At 33.8% G+C, this 22553-nt stretch overlaps 2 protein-coding genes across 3 annotated transcripts; both read right to left on the bottom strand.

Annotated features, from left to right (window-relative positions):
• Positions 1-5845: 5845 nt before the first annotated feature.
• LOC132269818 (secoisolariciresinol dehydrogenase-like) lies at positions 5846-6661 on the bottom strand. The gene has a single exon (XM_059771055.1). The coding sequence runs from the start codon at positions 6659-6661 to the stop codon at positions 5876-5878; it is 786 nt and encodes a 261-aa protein (XP_059627038.1). The 3' UTR covers positions 5846-5875.
• A 6083-nt stretch (positions 6662-12744) lies between these two features.
• LOC132270613 (secoisolariciresinol dehydrogenase-like) lies at positions 12745-14370 on the bottom strand. 2 transcript variants are annotated; one of them, XM_059771784.1, is made up of 3 exons: positions 14290-14370; positions 13835-13924; positions 12745-13596 (listed from the first exon to the last, which is right to left on the bottom strand). In XM_059771784.1, exons 2-3 carry the CDS (start codon positions 13864-13866, stop codon positions 12825-12827), a joined length of 804 nt encoding a protein of 267 aa, XP_059627767.1. In that variant the 5' UTR covers positions 13867-13924; positions 14290-14370; the 3' UTR covers positions 12745-12824. The 2 variants fall into 2 exon arrangements, with proteins under 2 accessions (XP_059627767.1, XP_059627768.1); XM_059771785.1 differs by having other exon boundaries at positions 14295-14318.
• Between the last annotated feature and the right edge of the window lie 8183 nt (positions 14371-22553).

Here is a 22553-nt window from a genome sequence, read left to right as displayed (position 1 = left end):
AGAAATCTTTCTCATAGATAAATTATACATGTAGAGTAATATGAAATATTACTGGAATGATACATGTAAGAATGTGTCAACATACCATTTGAACAATTTTACTTTTATAATAAATTAATAAAAACAATATACATTTTTTTGTTGGATAAATATTTAAACACACTCAAATATTCACTGGAATTCTTCACTTTTCTTTCAAAGGAGGTGTATACTAGCTAGATTAATGACCAAGTATAAATAATTTATTTATTTTTTTAAACATTTTTTTTTTATATATATTTTAAAGGGTTAAGTACAATAAAACCTCTCATAACATACAAAATGTGCAATTACTCCATATTGTTCGAAAAACTATCCTATATTTTTTAATTTGTGCAAATAAGAACAAATAATAATTTTGGTGACAAAATTAATAAATTAACCTTACTTTATCATTAGAAAAAAAAAAAAAAAAAAAACAAAAGTCAAAATATCAAAATTACTCTTAAATTCATAACATAACAATATTTGGTATCCAATTCCTTACACCCAAGACCAAACACATTCAAAACAATTATAACATACCCAAAGCCTAGACCTGACCAAGTATAAATAATTTTTTTTTTTTTTAAACATTTTTTTATTATTATTTTATATATTTTAAAGGGTTAAGTACAATAAAATCTCCCATAACATACAAAATGTGCAATTACTCCGTGTTGTTCAAAAAACTACCCTACATTTTTTAATTTGTACAAATAAGGACAAATAAATTAACCTTACTTTATCATTAGACAAAAAAAAAAAAAAAAAAAACAAAAAAAACAAAACAACGAAGAAGAAGAAGTCCAAATATCAAAATTACTCTTAAATTCATAACTTAACAATATTTGATATCCTTGAATTCCTTACACCCAAGACCAAACACACTCAAAACAATTATAACATACCCAAAGCCTAGACCCCACCGAACGATCGAGGGAGTATTGATCTGTGACAAATCATGATCAATACAAGTATAGCTATACTTGTATTTGTTTGGTATTGGCAAGGAACCTGCAAAAGTGCTTTGTGATAATGCGAGTAATGTGTCTATGTTTCTTTCCATTGCTACTTCAGTATGGTTGCTACATCCTTCGCTAGAGGGATTAGTGTTTTTTTTATCTAAATTTTTTTTAAGGGTATTGTAAAATTTGACATATAATTGGTAAACATGTAGTCTGAGACACAAATACAATTGTTCATGGGCTTTGGTTTATACAATTGTTCTTGATTGGAGGAAAAAAAAAAAAAAAAATACACAGCTAAATCAGAGAGAAAAAATTGAGAGAGATATACTCTTGGCAACTGTAGAGAGAAATTTTAAAAAGAGAAAAAAAATGCAACAGAGAGATATTTTAGAGAGAAAGATTTCATAGTGTTTAAATATATACAAAATTGATAGGGGCATTTTGTCACACAAAAAGAATACTTTTGTGTTTTGATAAAAAAAATAACATCACCAAGGATATTTTTCATTGAATCTATTCAATAGGGGGCAGTTTGTTCAAAAAAATGTATAATACAAAGAGTTATATACACTTTTTTTTTAGTAAGGATGCTTTTTGCACATTTTTTATATAGGGAAGGTTTTTTTTTTTTTTTTGCCCTTAACCGTATTTTAAATTCAAAATGGATACATGACATTTTATTATTGTGCCACATCAATATCACAAGTAAGTTGCTACTCACTTCCAACATGCCAGTGGCCTAGTAATCTCATACTCCAACTTTGCAAAGAAAGGTCTAGCCTCAGTGAAGGCATGCGTGTAAAACTAAGAAGAAAAAAAAAGTTGCTACTCACTAGTGAGTAGCAAGGTAACGAAAGTGGATTGATTCTGTATTCTATTATTTGGTAATGCTCTATGCAACGATTTTTGTTTTGGATAAATTGTTTTGTATTCTATTAACTGAAAATTTTGGAAGAATTTTCGTATAGAGATAGTGGCCGGGAATTTCCTTATGTGGGGGTAATCTTTAATAGCAATAATATATATATATATATATATATATATATATATATATCCAAAACAAAAATCGTTGCATAGAGCATTACCAAATAATAGAATACAGAATCAATCCACTTTCGTTACCTTGCTACTCACTAGTGAGTAGCAACTTTTTTTTTCTTCTTAGTTTTACACGCATGCCTTCACTGAGGCTAGACCTTTCTTTGCAAAGTTGGAGTATGAGATCACTAGGCCACTGGCATGTTGGTATATATATATATATATATATATATATATATATATATATATATATATATATATATATATATTATATAATATAATATAATTTGAACCAAAACAATATATGTAAAAATTAAAACATTTATTCATTGTTGTTTCAAAATTGAGTTCATTTAATTAAATATACTAAAAAAAAAATCATATTCAATAAATCAAGAATAAGATATGAAAAAAAAAAATAACACAGTTACTTAAATCTAATTGTTTTAATATATCACTTACGTAAAAAATATAAAAATAAAATTCCATGATAACCAATTTCATTCCAAAAAAGTTCCATAGTAACAAACATTCTTAATAACTACTATGTCAGATTGTTAATCTACTCATAAAAAAAATTCATTCATATTAAAAATTAAAAAAATAAAATAAAAAGCAAGATATGAATATAACTAATCTTATAAGTTATAACCAGATAATCCAATCAATCGAAAAATTTGATATATCAATAAGTAAATTTGTGATTTCATTTATTTGGGTTGCAAATAGAAAAAAAAAAATTTCTAAGTCTTATTTAGAGAATAATAATTAGTAACACAATTGCACAAACTAAATTTTGAAAGAACAAGCCCTAAAATAATTTTGATAATAATAACTAAGAATTTTTTTAATTAAAATTATAATATCAAATAACAATCATAAATTTAGATGATTAAAAAAAAATCAAATTATTTGCGGCATGACTGACTGAGTCTTTGTCTATTGGTAAATGGTTGCAACGTTTGTTTTATTTGGATTGTGAATTTGTGAAATGTTGAAAACTCGCAGAAGGGAAAATGTTGAAGACTGAAAATGTGATGGAAACCATCCATTTGTTTGTGGTAAAGTCAAAAATGTGAAAGACTATCTTGATGGAATACCCTTTTCTTTTTTTTTTTTGCAAAAGTGGAAAAGAATATAATATTTTAAGAAAGTGAAAAAAACATCATATTTTGTAGATAAGTCATAAATTGATTGATATATTATATATATTTACAATTGTGTCATGATTGTATTCCTTTGTTTTGTCTTTTTTATTTTATTTTATATTTTGTGTAAAACCTTGAATGGACTTTTGGTTATATATATATATATATATATATATATATATATATATATATATATTGTTGGCACAAAGCCTTTAACCAAGGACAATCTAGTGTTTTTGATGATCACAAACCATTAATGGTGTTAGTGGACTAATATTTACATTGAGTATTATAGATAAGTCATATTCCAAGAATGACCTCAATGAAACAATAAAGATCACATCCATGGAAAGAAATGAATGCAAAGAGACATGAAGTTGCAAGGAACCAAATGCAAGTCCATCCAAAAATAGCTTGGGCTACAATGAACAATCAAGCAACTCAGAGAAATAAAGAAAGCAAGAATACCTCAAAGCCTAAACAATCATGGACAAAGCATGAAGAAAGAGGTAGATAGTATGGTGAATGTTTAGAATTTAATATCAAAGTATTATGAATTCATTTGAAGCTCATTTCTATAGGACCATGTATATCATATCATCATTCATATGTTCCTATATCAATTAGCAATAAATTATGAACTTCATTCGTATATAATTGACATATGAAATATTTTGTTAGAGAATAAGTTAGTTGAAGGTTGATTAAGTTTTAAAATGACCCATCACTTGTGCTAAAATGTTAGGATCATGCGCATCAATCACATAGTTTATATTGGTCACTAGAATGTAAAGGTTAAGTCATATAAAACCTTTATTACCATAACTTGGTAACGGACATTAGGACTTGTGAATGCGCCTCAAGAAAAAAACTATTTTTTTGGCAGTGTAAAAAATGAATTTTTGAAATAAATATATTTTCAAAATAATTTTTCACAGTAATTACTCCTTACACTTCAAATAGCCTAAACTGATTTTATGAGATTTTTTCATCATTTCTACATTGGCCTACATGGAGGATCAAGTTTTACAAAAACTGTTAGAAACCCCAATTTGTACTAAAATTGAATTTTCACATTTTGATTTAGTTGGATTTCAATTTTCTTATATTTTTTATTGAATCCAAATAGGGGGAGGGGGGGGGGGGGGTACTTCTTTATTTACGTTGTAAACTTAAAGTAAATGGACATATAAATACTATAAAAATATTTATTTAAATGTTTTCAATGAAATGGCACCATTTTGTCGATCAGATGGCCAAAACAAAAAAAATCATTTTTTCATTCTGTCATCTAACCTACTAAATGAGCCATGTACTTGCACAGATCAGTCCATGTTCTCGATTACATCGCCTTATGTAGTTGATCAGATGCTCAAAAAAGTGAGCACACTACACTCTTGGATTGCATTTCACCATGTAACCGACTACATCATACATGTAATCGATCAAATAAGATCTAGATCTAATGTACTCGATTAGATTACTAATGTAATCGATTAGATGGTCTGCTAAAAGTATCCCAATAGAAACTTCATGGGAACTTACCATATTACCCCCCTAACGGCTATATTTTTCAAAGGGGTTATAAATACACAATGTTTGAACATTGTGGGTATGCATTGGAGAGACATAGAGAAGCCTTCTTGAGTATCAAAGAACTTTTGTTCTGTATCTTCTTCATCCTTTCATACATATCATTCATAGATTATTGAGTTTCTTTTGTATTCATTTATACTCTAGTTGTGAACTTTGATTTGCATATTAATCTTTGAGAGATATATTCTTGTGCAACAAATTTCTATTTACAATCAATTGTAAGGATTAGTGTGATCCAGCAGAAGTCTAAGAGAGGATTGTTCTTTTAACAAGAAGAATTAGTTTTTTATACCGGTTTGCTCTCCACCCGTAAGGAGGTGCCATAGTGGGATTGGGAAAGTCTCAAGAGGGATCTTGAGCTAAGGAGTAGGAGTTACCGAACCTCGCTAAATCGTTGTGTTAAGTGTTTGCATTTATCTTCCCTTTTCTCTTTTACAATTATGCTATTAATTGATTGAGTTTATTTCCTGATTATTGCATAATTGTTATAAGGTGTTTATTAGATTTTGCAAAATAATTAAAACCAAAAATTGGCCATTGTTTGCCATAGACTCTATTCGCCCCCCTTTAGAGTCAATACTTGGGCAACATATATATTTATATATATTGTCAAATTTTAGAAGAGACAATTATACAAATATAAAATCTTTCATATAAATTTTTTTTTAAAAAAAATCTAAAAGTTCAATGGGGGCAGTTGCCCCCATTTGTCCCTCTGTGGCTACGCCACTGTATAGAGAGGATCAATAGAGTGTAAGGTGGCCTTCTTTATTCGAATCAATTTGACATGACACGGAAAAAATCACACAAAAACATTGGCAATAAAGTCTCACAAATCTTTTAGACTCCACAATTTTAAGGCTGCATATACATGACTTTTCAGACCTCGTAACAATAGGAGTCACGTGCATTAAGCTAGCTTTTACATTCCTTCCAAATGTTTTATGATTCAACCAACCTAGAGAGTTAATTTTGGCTAGCAAAATTGTCAAAACACAAGCCTATATATAACAAATAAAATAATAATAATATTAATAATCTTATTTAGTATCAATGTGGTCGGCTTTAAAAAAAAATAATAATTAATTAATAATAGGACGAGCTTTATTCATTGAACATTGAAAGAGCTTGATTTACAACAGTAAAACCTCCATCAATGATCAAATTGTGGCCACTCACGTACTTGGACTCATCACTTGCTAAATACAGAATAGCTCTGGCTACATCCTCCGGCTTGAGAGAGACCCCTTTGGCGTTTGCATATATATTTTTGAATGATTCATCGTCAATATTTTTCATTATCATTTCCGTTAGAACAACATAAGGTGATACACAATTAACACGAATGCCAAACTTTCCTAATTCGACCGCGGTGTTCTTGGTGAGCCCAAACAATGCATGCTTGGAACATGTATAATCATGTGTAGAAACCCCTCCAATTACAGAACAAATGCTAGCCGTGTTGATTATGGTTCCACGACCGGCTGGTATCATCACACGAGCTGCGTGTTTGGTGCCCAAAAATGCACCTACTACGTTTGTACGAAGAACTTTCTCAAATACAGTCTTGTCATTGTCAAGAATGTTGGGTTTTATACTTCCTACGATGCCTGCATTGTTGAACATTATGTCAAGCTTGCCATGCTTTGCAACAGACTTGTCAATGGCATTTTTGACATCTATTTCATTTGTAACATCACAATGGATGAATGAGGCATGAGTTGGACCTAAGTCTCTGCAAACGGAATAGCCAAGATCGTCTTGGATGTCGGCGATCATGACTTTGGCGCCGTGTTGACAGAATACCTTGGCTGTGTAGCATCCAATGCCGCTAGACCCACCTGTGATCAGTGCCAGCTTTCCTTCCAATCTGTGGTGTTCAAGATTCATTCATTACAAAAGCAGTAAGTAAGCATTAGGATATTTTAATGGCCACTAACCCCAAGCCCGTTAAATATTTCAACTTGGCCTTTCTAATCTGGTTGAAACATTAATAATTCACATATATGAATATCTACACATATCAAGAGCTATACTGCTAATAAAAATACATCAATCTAGAAAGTATGGACACTTCACTTAGGAGCAAAATACACGGACACGACTCGAACATGTGTCTGACATGGCTAGGACACGACATGAATATAGCAAGAACACATTTTTTACACTTTTATGACATGGTGGGGTGGTTTTGTAATTATTTATTTTTAAAAAATGAGATTCAATACAATTTTAAATAATTTTTTATGAGTTAATTAAAAGAAAACAAAAATAACAAACATCTATGTCTAAGTTCTAAATTAGTATTTTCATTCATGATTGTATAGATAAAATGAGTAAAAATTATATATATATTACTTTTTATGTAGCATGTCCATCAGTATTATATACAAATTTTTAGATCCGAGTCATTTGACGTATCGCCATATATGTATGTATTCTAATCAATGTTAGTGTCCGTGTCATATATAATTTTTTATGTAGCATGTCCATCGGTATTATATATATATTTTTAGATCTGAATCATTTGACGTATCATCATATATATATGTATTCTAATCAGCATTAGTGTCCGTGTCCTCGCTTTCATATATATATATATATTTTAGTTAAAGCCTTGCTTTCATATATTACAACTAAAAACTTATAAGATTACAAGTACATAGAGCTCGTTTGGCCCCTAAACATAAGTTTCTGGTCCGCCCCATATACCCAATATTATATTGTTATTTTAACCTCTTAGGTTCGTATTGTCAATAAAGTGGTGGAAAAAAGAGTGTGTATGGTAAATAAATCAATACTACGTAAATAAATAAATAAATAAATTTATATATATATATAGATGTATATAAATTAATTTTAATGTTTTTGTCACAAGATTAGAGGATCTGATGACCATACCTTCTTGCGGCATTTGATAAGATTGGGAGACTAGCCATGGTTGGAGAATTTGCAGAAGTGGAAAAACAATATTGCCACGGAACTTGACCAAGCTATTAAGATCTTAACCAGGTTATGATTTATCTAAGGAAATATCAACCAGTTTTTTTTTTTTGAATGGTAGATATCAACCAGTTTCATAAGCATTAAAACCAACTCTAACCATTGGGCTGCTTTTCCGGTTTTCCCCACTTATGAAGGACAAGATAGAGCTCACTTTGATTAATACACCAACCCATATATATATATAATTTATAGAGGTCTTCAAAACCAAGTACCAACCACTACTGGTCAGCTTTTGTAGGGGTTAGATGGAAGTCTTTCCACGGCACTGAAATTTCATCATGTCTGCTAAGTAAACAAAGAAGTAAGAGCCACGTGCTTGTAAAGTTTTGCAAGATCAGAAGAAAATCTTTCCAACACGCAAATTGCATAAAATTACTGCACTTTGTCATTAAAATTAATTAGGGCCGCGGGTAATAAATATTCATATAAAATGCATATAGGGTATATAATGCCTAATTCTTAAAAGTTTACAATTTTTACTTTTGGTACCAAAAAGGACATGTTGTGAGTAAAGTAATTAAAAGATTAAACTGTCCTTATGTAATTGAAAAAAAGGGTAAAAAAATTAAGTAAATGTAAAAAGACTGAAGTACCCTTATTGGTTTGTAAAAAGAGAGAGAAATGTGATTTATAAAATGATAAATTACACTGACACCCCTTCAGCTAAGGTCAAACTTCACTTAAATGAACATTTTATTTTAACTTTCACTCATATTTGAAAATTCATATTTCACTTACACCCCAAATCTCATTTTTTAGCGACGTTAGAATATTTTTTAGGTGTAAAATAATTATAGTGTCCTTTTGACTTTGTTTCATATGTAAAATGACTTAAGTACCTATGAGATTTATTTTAAATTATCAAAATATTCTAAAGTTTAATCCCTTCTTTCACTAAATGTGTATGTATACATTATATATATATATATATATTATTATATTATACACATATATTTTTTATTTATATATACATACACATAGTTGACCAATTGAAACCCCCAGTCACCATAATCCAGTATAGCAGCGGCGCCGAAGGTTACTACGGCTATACTCGAACAACACCACACTTCTATCGCAAACAACTACATAAATCCGACCCAACTTAATTTAATCACCATATTTTAACAAACACTCAATTGCAAATCCGACCCAACAGTTGTAAACATCAAAAGCCAACAACTACATCCATCAATTTCACCGGAATATGCCATTATCAAAATCTGCTCAAGTTATAATCATTGCCAGAATCGCAAACCCTATCGTCTCCTACGCCCCAAAATCACAAACCCCATCAGCTTTCTCCTAGGTTACTAACAGTCGATTACGGCAGCGGCGACGCAATCCCCGCACTCAAAACCATCACCCCCCACTGCATATTCCGGTAAACGAACCCATAACAATGGTCGTCGCTGGAAATCTATCCTCAAGCACCACATATGTGGTGCTACGGCCACCATCCTAGCTATTATAACTGGGACTGTCCCACATCGGATTCGGATGAGAATTGAAATGTGTATAAATTGGTGGGTATGTAATACTATTCAACAACTTGAGTTTTTGGGTTAATGGACAAGCGTCTACCCGTTATAGTTGATATCAGAATTAGACCCAATTCTTAATCCGATATCACGCTAAGCGCTTTGCTCGGAGGCGTCCGGATCATTTTCCCGGGAGAATGTTACAAATGAAACTTGTCCCACATCGGATCCGGATGGAAATTGAAATATGTATAAATGGGTAGGTATGCAGTACCACCAAAAAACTTGAACTTTTGAGTGAATGGGTAAACATTCACTTGTTACACTCGCCCCCTAAAGCCACGAACACCATCCCCCCATCCACTGTATTTAAGCTTAAAAACCATGCCAAAGATCTCACGTCTGACCACGGCGAGGTTTAGGTAGTGGTAACGTCAGCATGGCCACGACAAGATTCAAGCGGCGGAAGCAGCAATGTAGTTCAAAGCATTGACAATGGCAAGGTTTAGGGAAGCGGCGTCATTAAGAGAGTCGACTCGATCCGAAGTTGTTGAGGAGGAGGTCTCGGTAGAAGGAGGAGAGCCACCATCATTATCATCGTCCTCACTGTCTCCTCCTTTAATTTATGGCTATCTGGCCATTTGGGTTTCTTTGCAGGAACATATATGCAATTTTTAGCTTTCTCTCTCTCTATATATATATTTATATATTAGAGAGATAAAGTAATGGTTTGTTGAAATAACTAAGGGCAATTTTGTCTTTTAAGAAATTTAATATTTTTTTATTAAAATATATTAAATAAGTAAGGGTATAAATGACATTTATATTTTTTTTTTGGATGTGGGGTCTAAGTGAAAGTTAAAATCAAAATGTTTATCTAGGTGAGATTTGACCAAAGGTGAAGGCGTGTCATTGTAATTTACCTTTTATAAAATCGTAAAAGGGACATTTTGGGGAGAGCAATAATGTTTTTTGTTGTAATTTACCTTTTATAAAATCGTAAAAGGGACATTTTGGGGAGAGCAATAATGTGTTTTTGAAATTTTAACTTAAAGTAGTCATGTGCTTAAAGGTCATTTTTTTTTTTTTTCTTCTTAGTTGGTACTTACGCATGTATGCCTCCACCGATGTTCAAACTCCTTATCTCCCTTTGAAAAGTAAAAGCATGGTATTGTTAGGCCACTAATTCATTGATCTTAAAGGTCATTTTCTGACGGAATTAGTGACAACTTTCCAATCATGCCTAGAGATGGCAATTTGACCCGTTTGAGTGGTTACCCGCCCCACCACGCCCCGTTTTTAGCGGTTTTGGGGGATCGTTTTGTTTATTTGGGTGGGGATGGTTTGATGCAATAAAAACCCGCGCAGGTTTGGTGCGAGGGCGGGGGGAGGTCGCCCTGCCCTGCTCCGTTTAGATAGGCAAATTACTTAAGTACCCTTATTTCATTAACATATATATTTCCCACTATATATTAATGACCCCATATAACAATATTAAAGTAACAAATGAAATTTATTAAAAGGAAAGTTGCAATGGTAAATAATTGAAGATGAGAGGAAAAAAAAAAAAAAAAAAAAAGTAAATTCATTTCAACAATAATTAAATTATGGTCTTAAACGGGGCGGAGCAGGTACCAGCGGGGGTAAAAATATTAAACGATTACGGGGATAGGGTGGAAATTTTCCCCATTTTATGGTTTTGGGCGGAGATAAGGGCGGAATTTTTAAACGGTTGCGAAGGTAGAGAAGGATACACCAGCCCAAATCCGCCCCGTTGCCATCCCTAATCATGCCACTCAACCATTTGTCCTAAGTGTAAAAGGGACATTTTGGGGAGAGCAATAATGTGTTTTTGAAATTTTAACTTAAAGTAGTCATGTGCTTTAAAGGTCATTTTTTTTTTCTTTCTTAGTTGGTACTTACACATGTATGCCTCCACCGATGTTCAAACTCCTTATCTCCCTTTGAAAAGTAAAAGTATGGTATTGTTAGGCCACTAATTCATTGATCTTAAAGGTCATTTTCTGACGGAATTAGTGACAACTCTCCAATCATGCCTAGAGATGGCAATTTGACCCGTCTGAGCGGTTACCCGCCCCACCACGCCCCGTTTTTGGCGGTTTTGGAGGATCGTTTTGTTTATTTGGGTGGGTATGGTTTGATGCAATAAAAACCCGCGCGGGTTTGGTGCGAGGGCGGGGGGAGGTCGCCCTGCCCTGCTCCGTTTAGATAGGCAAATTACTTAAGTACCCTTATTTCATTAATATATATATTTCCCACTATATATTAATGACACCATATAATAATATTAAAGTAACAAATGAATTTTATTAGAAGGAAAGTTGCAATGGTAAATAATTGAAGATGAGGGGAAAAAAAAAAAGTAAATTCATTTCAACAATAATTAAATTATGGTCTTAAACAGGGCGGAGCGGGTACCAGCGGGGGTAAAAATATTAAACGGTTACGGGGATAGGGTGGAAATTTTCCCCATTTTATGGTTTTGGGCGGAGATAGGGGCAGAATTTTTAAACGGTTGCGAAGGTAAAGAAAGATACACCAGCCCAACTCCGCCCCATTGTCATCCCTAATCATGCCACTCAACCATTTGTCATAAGTTAAGTCAGACCTTAGCCGCGACAAGTCTTCATAGGATGAGTCATTCCTGTAACCCCACCTGGCATAATATACCATTCTTTGCTACATTTTACATGCTGAATGAACTTGTATACGAAAATAAAGGATATGAGTGTTTTTTTTTTTTTTGCTCAAAATGTAAATACAAGAGGTATTTTTTTCACTTTACACTTAAAATTATGTTGAAAATATCTGTTAATAAAATTAATTTAAAAAAGAAAAATTGATTTTAAGTTTTTTTATTATTATTATTATTTTTTAATATAAGAAAAATTTAAAACTTACACACCATTAAAATGAAAACCTAAAATCTAATCGCAATTTAACAAAACTTTAATGGTGCATAATTTTTAAACATTATAACATTATTTTAGTGGTTCGTAATTTTTAAAATTTTCTTAAATTTTTAATTTTTTTAAAACAAAGAAAAAGAATCTTCTATTTTTTTAAAAAAATTACATTAAAATGCATTTTCTCCATCATAACACTACTTTAATCGTAATTATAATTGGACAATGATTCTTACAACATCTTCCAAATATAACTATAACAAATTGCATTAATTATAAACAATAAAATTCTCAATTAGAACCCTAAAACACTGAAAACAGGGGATTTCAAACACACAACATTTTGAGATAAAAAAACTTAAACATTTAAAAATGCTCTGTTCGTTTGTGAGAAAATAAAAAAAATGCGACAGTTCGGCTAATCCCTCAATGAGCTTGTGCTGTTAGCAACACAACAGTAAACAGAGTCTCACAATCTTTTTTTGGACTCCACATTCCTTCCAAATCTTTTATGATTCAAGCAAGAGTTAACATTCACTAGCAAATTTGTCAAAACACAAGCTTATAAAAACAAAATCATCTTATTAGTATCATTTTGATCGGCTTTAAAAAACAAAAAAAAAAACCAAAATTGGACCGGCTCTATTCACTGAACATTGAAAGAGCTTGATTCACAACTGTAAAACCTCCATCAACGACCAAATTGTGGCCACTCACATACTTGGACTCATCACTTGCCAAATACAGAACTGCTTCGGCTACATCCTCCGGCTTGAGAGGTATCCCTTTGAGATTTTTAAAAATCTGTTTGAATAACTCATCAGGAATGATCTTCATTGCCAATTCGGTTCGAACAACATAAGGCGACACACAATTAACACGAATGCCATGCTTTCCTAGCTCCACCGCGGTGTTCCTGGTGAGGCCGAGCAACGCATGCTTGGAACATGTATAATCGTGTGAAGCAACCCCTCCAATTACTGAGCAAACACTAGCCATGTTGATTATGGTACCGTGTCCGGCTGGTATCATCACCCGAGCTGCATGTTTGGTGCCCAAAAATGAACCTACCACGTTTGTATGAAGGATTTTCTCAAAATCAGCCTTTTCGTTGTCAAGAATGCAGGGTTTTAAACTTCCTGTGGTGACGAGGCCTGCATTGTTGAACATTATGTCAAGCTTGCCGTGCTTGGCAACGGACTTGTCAATGGCATTTTGGACATCTGTTTCGTTTGTGATGTCACAGTGGACGAAGGAAGCATGAGCGGGACCTAAGTCATTGCAAACGGAATGGCCAAGATCATCTTGGATGTCGGCGATCATGACTTTGGCGCCTTGTTGACAGAATAACTTGGCTGTGGAGGCTCCAATGCCGCCAGACCCGCCTGTGATCAGAGCCACCTTTCCTTCCAATCTAGTTTTCAAAATTCATGACAGAGAATGCATTAGGAGGTCAAAAAAGTTACATAGTTGAACAACTGGGGTTCTTAGTCAAGTAGATTAACTGTGAAATAAAGTATACCTCTCCAATTCTGTACCAAGCAATATATTATAATTTTAGCGGTAGAAAAAAAGAAACGTGTGATAAATATATACATGTATATAAATTTCAATGCTTTTTATGACAAAATTGGAGGAGCTGATGAACATACCTTCTTGCAACATTTGATAATAGACTCGCCATAGTTAGAGACTTTGTAGAAGTGGAAAAACAATGCCACCGGACTTCACCAATCTATGATCTAAGAAAATATTAAGCCAACTTGTAATATTAGGCAATGTCACAGGTACCTTTAAGCAATCTTTGATTTTAATAAGGAAATATTAATCAATTATTAATTTATAAGCATCACAAAGTTTAGACACAAAGTTTAAATATAATTACTTTTACCGGGAAAAAAACAAAGTAAAAAAAAAAAAATTACCACTTTCTTGACCTGAGTTTCTCTTGTTTTTCAAGGGTACTTTGCACTCATTTATGAGGTGCAGGATTACTATAGAGCACCCAATAAAGAAACTTTTTCTTTTTTTTTTTTCCAAAAAAATAATAATAATAGGAGAAACATATGTGCTATACTCTTCTACTACAAAGAATTAAAGGGCATACCTTACTTGCAACAGCAGAAAGCAGTGGAAAAGATGGAGGACGCTTCAACAACAGCACACAATTTATAGCAGTAGTGTTGAGAAAACCAAGTCCCAAGTACTAGTCCTTTTTGTCACCTAAATTAGTAGAAGTCAGTCTTTCCACGGCAATGAAATTTCTATCCTGTCACTATTCATTAACGCACAAGTGACACATTGACCCAATAATATATTATTGTTGACCACAACATACACCTTACTGTTGAATGCACATTCAATGCTTATACGCTTCACAATATATATTATATAGAATGTTAGGCGGCTTTCTTTCTTCAAAGTAATACGACATGGCACATTAGAAAACGCTTAAAGAGATTGACTACAGAGTCTCACCAACTCTTGAGACTCCGCATTCCTTGCACATATTTGACTGTTCAACCAAGACTGACTGACGTCGTATTAAGTATTCCAGTAGCAAATTTGTCAGACCAAACTCTTATCTTATTGTCAACTTGATCAACTAAAAACAGAGCACCATTTCTTATTCATTGAATCAACCCTCTAAACAATTAAAAATTAAAAAATTAATTTCTGATAGAAAATTAAATATAGTTTTCATAGTGGAGACCAAAGTGTTACTTTCAAATGTGGCAGCCATTCACAAGAATATTGCTCTACAGTGGTCTATTTCTCACAATTATCATTTTTCAGACTTAGGTCGAATTTGGATACTTTGGAATCCTAACATTCTTAACCTGTCAATTATTCACTGCAGCAGACAAATAATGCATTGCTCAATATCATTGATTGGTTTAAATCTGTCATTTTTCACTTCTTTTATCTATGCTTCCAACTGTGCCATTGAAAGACAAGTTCTTTGGGATGATATCACTCACCACTCAACAATCTTTGCTTCTATCCCTTGACTGTTAATGGGGGATTTTAATGTCATCCCCAACATTGGAGAAAAGCATGGTGGTTTAATGAAAGCAAGCTCTGCAATAACTGATTTCAAGGACTGTCTCCAAAATGCTAACTTGGAGGACCTTAAGTTCTGTGGGATTTTATACTCTTGGTCAAATAAAAGCATGGGTGATGCTTGTATAGCTAAGAAGCTTGATAGGGCCTTGGTTAACCAAAGCTGGACAAACTCCTTCCTAATTTCAGAGTGCAACTTCCTCACCCCAGGCATTTCAGACCATAATCCTATCTTGGTTACACTTGACATCAACAAACCCCAAAGGCATATTCCCTTCAAGTTCTTCAATGCATGGAATTCACAAGCTTTTCTTATCCTCAATTCAAGGGGTCTAAGCTCACACATCAAAGGAACTGCAATGTTCCAAGTTGTTCAGAAGCTTAAACAACTGAAAACAGTATTAAGAACCACATGTGGTAAAGAATTTTCAGAGTTGGACTCCAAAATCCATGCCATACAACTTGAGTTACAATCCTGTCAATTGGATCTTGACCTCTCTCCTAGTGATCCCACTCTAAGAGAAATGGAAAGAACCTTCACTACTGAATTTTTGAGGCTGGGAACTATCCAAGAAGATATTTTGAGGCAAAAGTCTAGAATGGCTTGGCTTAAATTGGGGGACTGTAACTCAACCTATTTCCATAGGCCAGTTACTTCAAGGAACAATAGGAAGAAGATTGTTTCCTTGATACTTGATGATGGACAAGTCATTCAGGATTATGAAGGCATTAAAATCCAAGTGGTTAACCATTTTCAAGCTTTGCTTGGCCAATCCCCACCCCCTACACACCACATTACTGATTTAGCACCATTCATCACAAAGGTTGTCCTATCAAGCTTTCACTCCTTCTTTGAAGACATGACAAGCAACCTGGAGATCCAAAGCTGTATGTGAATCTAAACAAGGACAGAGGCCTAGGTTCAGATGGCTACAATGCTTCATTCTTCAAAAGTTCTTGGAATATAGTTGGAAGGTCTGTTACCAAGGCAATTTCAGAATTCTTCAGAAATGGAAAGCTCCTAGCAGAGGTTAACAACACTTATATTACCTTGGTACCCAAATGTCAGAATCTAGCCTCACTTCATGACTACAGGCCAATCTCTTGTGTTTATACCATATATAAGTGTATTTCTACACTGCTTGCAACCAGGCTTCAATCCACACTACCTGCACTCATTGATCAAGCCCAATTTGCCTTTATCCATGGCAGAAAGATTACAGACCCTATTCTCTTAGCCCATAAGCTGCTCAAAGGGTATCACAAACATGGAACTCTTGCAAGGTGTGCCTTCAAAGTGGACCTTAAGAAGGCCTTTGATTAATTGAAGTGGGACTTCATTATCAGTTGTCTTACATTACACAAATTCCCCCCCCCCTCCAAGTTCATTGCACTGATCAAAACTTGTATCTCATCCCCCTCATTTACCATTGCCTTGAATGGTGAGTTCCAAGGATACTTCAAAGGGAAGAGGGCCCCAGACAAAGAGATCCAATCTCTCATTTCTTCTTTGTTATTGTCATGAAGGCCTGTTCTTCTATTGTAAACAATTATGTGGATAGAGTTTCATCCTTGAAGTATCATTGGAGTTGCAAGGAACAAAAAATCACTCATTTATTATATGCTAATGATCTACTACTATTTTGCCATGGAGATATCTGCTTAGTTTCAGTCCTAAAGTCTACTTTAGATCTTTTCAGCTCAATGTCTAGCCTTGAAATCAACCTATCCAAAAGTGCAGCATACTTCTTAGGTATAAATGACCACACTCAGAACAAAATCTCCTCTCTAGTTGGTATTCAAGCAGTTACACTCCCAGTGAGATACTTAGGAGTGCCTCTCATATCCACCAACCTTAAAGATGAGCATTACAGCTTGCTGGTAAATAAGATCACTCATAGAGTATCTAACTGGACATCAAGATCCCTCTCCTATGCAGGTAGATTACAATTAATCAAATCAGTCCTTGGTGTTGTCGCGTCACCAACGTCTAAAAAATGTGCTAAAAATGTGAGTGTGCAATATGGCCAAGTTTTAAATTTATAAATGCCACTACTACCTTTAACTAAAAATATAGCTAGGGTGAGTAGGGATCGTCCCAAGGGATAGTGGGAGAGTTTGCAATGGAAACAATATATATGATTAATAGGTCGAGTGATCAAAAGATGGTTTTGTTTGGTTGATTAAACTACAATGCAATTGAAATTAAAGTAAGTAAAAGGTAACAATTTAGAAAGTAGGGAAAAAGATATAGAGGAGAGGAGAGGACTTGGAGTACTAGAGTTCACCACTAAACTTGACTTCACTAGACAATAGCAATTGTATATTAATGGGGAAATTAAATTGTAACTTATGTGTGTGTGTGACATTAATTGAAACTAAGCATGGATGACAAATAAGTATAGATTGTCTAGCCAACTCAATGGAAATGACAACCTATCAAATGAGACCAAAATCCATTTAATGAAACCATAATTTATGCACACACAACTATCTAGAAGCATACACCATTTGCATTCATAAGTATGGAACACCAAGGAACAAGAATAGATTGTCCACCTATCTATGAATCTAAAGCAACTACACTACATCTACACTAAAGACATGAAAATTAAACTAAGTAAGCTAAAGGTATGGCACAATCCCTCAAGAAACAAGTGTGAACCATCAAATAAATTACAAGAGTGTTCAATTAAACACACAGTTTTGATCATCACTAGATTAACTTCATCCATACACATAGACATGCATAAATTCCATTAAATTTAGAGAAAAACACATAAATCATCCATTCTAGCATACATAGACATATGGTTAGAAATAAACAATCAATTGAAAGCATTAATCTATACACATCAAGTAGAAACCATAAGATATATATATAAATCCAAGATCAAAACATTTATTACAAGCAAATCCCCAAAAATATACAAAGCACTAGGTCTAGGAAATAAACTTAGGGGCTACTCTAGCCCCAAGTAGATGTCTAGCCATTCATTGAAGTAGTTATCCAACCCTCAAGGGCTCTCTCCATGGTAGGAATGGCCTCCTTCTTAATGGAAACCCTAGAAGAATAGAAGAACTCCCAAAGATGTGTAAAAGCTCTCTAGTCTCTAGCCTCCTCTCCAAGATATGAGATGTGTAAGTTATGATGAATGTTGAATGTTAAAAACGGCTCAAAATCCTTATATAGGTAGCTCAAGTGTCACACCCAATGGTCTGGACTCGTACACTAGGGCCCTTATAATGATTGCACCACGAGCCAACTTTTAATGAGCTGGACTTTGTTTTATTTCGGACTTGGGGAAGTTCGATCGATAGAACTGTGTTGAGATCAATCGAACATTGATGAGATCCATCGAATGCTGCAGAGATCGATCATCCTTGGCGGCACCTTTTTGAATAAAGACAAATCTCTGAGATATTTTGGGAAAAAGACAAGAGTGGTAGGTGGGGTGGTAGGTGAGGATAAGATCAAACAATTTCAATCGATCTGAGGAAAGTTGGATCGATCGAAGGTGGTGAAATCTTTTGGATAAGGACAAAGGCTTGGATCCATCTTGAAATGTCTAGATCGATCACATCCAGATCTATCGAAGAATTGTTAAGATAGATCAAACTTGCTATTTTTCTACACTTTGCTTCCATTTTGCTCATTTCTTCCATTCAGCTTGAGATTACTTCTTTTAAGCTCTTATTTGGCTGAATTAACTTATTTTTGGGATAAGTGCCTGAAAGGGTAATAACACGAAATTAGTCTAAGACAGGAAAATAAGATAGATAAAGATCTTAGAATACCTAAGCTTAAGGGGTTTAAATGCGCACTTTTCAGCGCTCATCACACCCCCAAACTTAAATATTGCTAGTCTCTAGCATTGAACTACGAAGTAAAGGAATGAAATGAACAACTATACAACTATGAACTAGAAAATAATAAATGGATAACACCACTTTCGTAGGGAACACGATTGCATTTAGCATATGCAACAAGCCTTTTAAACCCCTAGGTTACCCCTAGTGGACGAGTGAAGTCTCGTGAGGGTTTCCAGAAATGATATCCACAAACATTAAGCTTATTCTCACTAAAGAGGCACCAATATTGCAAACAAACATTGGGAGAAAACTACCTCAAGTATGCAATTTTTTAACCATTTCCAAACAATCTCCCAAAAATCTCAACATCAAGCAAACAAGTATGGTCCTCCACACATCAAGAAAATGATTATGCAAATTAAAATAACTCTAGAATCCTTTTTGAGTGGACCAGCATCAAGTATGTTGCTATCTAAGCTATGATACCCCCGGATCTCCGAATGCACGTTGGCCAGGCCCACGTCTGATTACCCGAAGATATCAAATCAATTAGCAATAATCGAACACAGAATACAATATAGAAAATAGGAATGAATAAAATTTTGCTGAAAAGAAAACTAAAATGATAATCCAATAATTGAAAACCTCAGAATAACTAATTCCATTGAATAAACCAGTAAACAATTTAAAACAATTAAAACAAGTAATTCAATTAAAAGAAATAAAATACACTTAAATAACCTCATTAAACAAACCACACAATTTAAATACAATAATTAAAATAAATAATTTAAATAAAACAATTAATTTAAAACAATTTGACACCTAAGTACATAAAATAAAATTTAAATTCCACTCTTATCATTTTGAAAACTAGGGGTATTACATAAGCCAACTAAAGAAATGATCACATTCTTACCCTCAAACTAGCACACAAATCTAGTACCGATCATTAAGACAAAGAGTAGACCTTTTATTAAAACTTTATTGGTCTAGGTGCACTTATTCTTTTCACTCGATTTTTATTTTTTTATTTTTTTATTTTTTATTATCCCTAAGGATAAAAAATGGAAGTATAGTGTAATGTGTTGATCTATTAAGCTTTCTAGCGATCCATGAGGTCGAGAGTTAGGTCAATGACTCCCAAACCAGACGGCTTTAGGGCACTAGGTGTTCAAACACCCCTAAGGACTTACAAGCTCAAATTAACTAGGCTACAAATCAAGACATCCTTCATGTAATCATTTACCACTTCTCACCTTTTAGGAGAAGTCCTCACTTTTTTATTACTTTTACAACTTATATATATATATATATATATATATATATATATATATATATATATATATATATATATATTATTTTAAGCAAGTTCAATTATTAACCAATAGTTTGGGCCCTCCACCTTTCGGCGCGAGAAATTTAGTGCTTGATAAGGCTAAAATCCCAGCTACTCAATGAAAAGGGTTTGTTATCCACCTTTATCAAAATAAAAGCTTTCAATGCACTACTAGCCCAATTAGGATTTAACCAATTCAATAATCAACAAAGTATGTACCCCACGAATGAATGCTAGTGTACGCCTGTGCTAGTGTAGAATCTTAAAGTGAATTTCAAAATAATCACAAAATCAGGATGATGTGAACCACAAATGTAAGCAAGATATCAATCTTTCAAAACCTTTACCCCTAAATGGCATCCACAAGGCATACAAGGAGTATTAGACTTTCAAATCAAGCAATTTTTAAATTTTAAGCAATATAGTCCTTAAAAGATCAAAATCACAGCTAGTTATGGACCAATCATAGAAAATCCCTCAAATACACAAGTCATGCTTAAAATTTTGAATTGAAAGCAAACATTGCAATTAACACCCATTACCCCCAAACCTTAAACGGCACAGTGTCCTCAATGTGCAAAGAGAACAAAGGAAAGAGTATACCAGTGCAACTAAGGCAAAGAATGGCCGGGACACAAATATCCAAAGTTGGTGGTATAAACCCCCCCAAACTTGGAATTGACTGCGGTCCTGAAAAGATGGCACTTAGATAAAAATCATCAGATAACAAAGAGATAATAACAGTGCACAGTGGACATGCAGGTGTAAATGGGACAATAAATGAACAAAGGAGAGAAGAATAGGGATAGTCCTGAAAAAATTTGGGTAGCAATTCTCTCTCAATGAAGTCACTGGGATGTACCTGATAATGGAGTTAATCACAAACAGATATATTAATATAAAGATATGACATCCAAAAGATAACATGTATAGAAAGAAAAATAACAAATAGTATATGATACATCCCAGTGTTTAGGCCGACAGACTGGCCGCAAAAATATCATATCGGTATCAAAAAAATAGTTAAATATCACAGATATATATAGTAGATAAAAGAGAGATAAAAAGATCAGGCAGATGAGGTAGGGCGTGTGATACCTCCAGATTTCCGGATGCGAGTTGGCCAGGCCCACGCCCGATTACCCGAGGATATCAAACCAATTAGCAATAGATGAACACAGAATACAGTTAAAATAGACAAGAACAAATAAAACTGCTGAAATGAAACTAGAATGATAATCCAAAACTGAAAACCTCAGAATAAAATTTATAAATAAAGAATTAATCTGATATATCCAACTTTTCCAATTCTAATACATCTCGAAAATCCATCTCTAATGGACCCCTAATAATAATCCAAACTGAAATGAAAGCTACTTAAAGAACATCCAGAGTAAACCATGGAGAAAAGTCCTACGTCATCAGAAGAATGAGTAGTAGTCTCTGCTCAGCACGATCAAGTCTAAGTCTGGAACTGATGAGTACCTGAAAAATGGAGGTGGATCAGGCCCACGAACAAGTTCTAACCTACTATAATCCAAACAGAGACTCGATATGCATATACATTCTAACCAACTCAACAATAGCTATTAGTCCATATATATGTATATTCACACTACAGGACTTTCACTGGACTATGGAAAGGGTCTCAACCTGAATAGAAGGCAACATGCAAATACGCACCCATAGGTGGGCATGAGTACCTAGACCTAACAGGGTACACCTCAACCTCTCATATCCAGCTACATATCCTACTGCATATATGCTCCCTAACCGACGACTCTGAGACTCAAGCTCATATCGCGGTACCATAAAAAATATATTTAAAGTCCGATCCTAACTATCCATAAAGAATCCAGTTAGTCATTCAGCTTGTACAACTTCTTTGACTTAACATTGATAAGAAGCAATCCAGTTAGTCATTCAGCTTGTGCAGCTTCTTTGACTTAACATAGATAAAGCAATCCAGTTAGTCATTCAGCTTGTGCAGCTTCTTTGACTTAAGTATAAGTAGGATTTATTTTAGAATCCATTCCCTTATTCCGTGCAGATAGGATGTACTATTTTGAAACCAATCCGTCCCTAGTATGTCACCGTCCCATACCGGTGCATACCATCCATCCATCCAATAGTTGATAATACAAATATATAAGTAA

The sequence above is a fragment of the Cornus florida genome, unplaced genomic scaffold, assembly GCF_030987335.1.
Source record: "Cornus florida cultivar Cherokee Brave unplaced genomic scaffold, ASM3098733v1 CherokeeBrave_3.0.0_Hap2_Chr08, whole genome shotgun sequence".
Classification (NCBI taxonomy): Eukaryota; Viridiplantae; Streptophyta; class Magnoliopsida; order Cornales; family Cornaceae; genus Cornus; species Cornus florida.
This window is presented reverse-complemented; position numbering and strand designations above follow the sequence as displayed.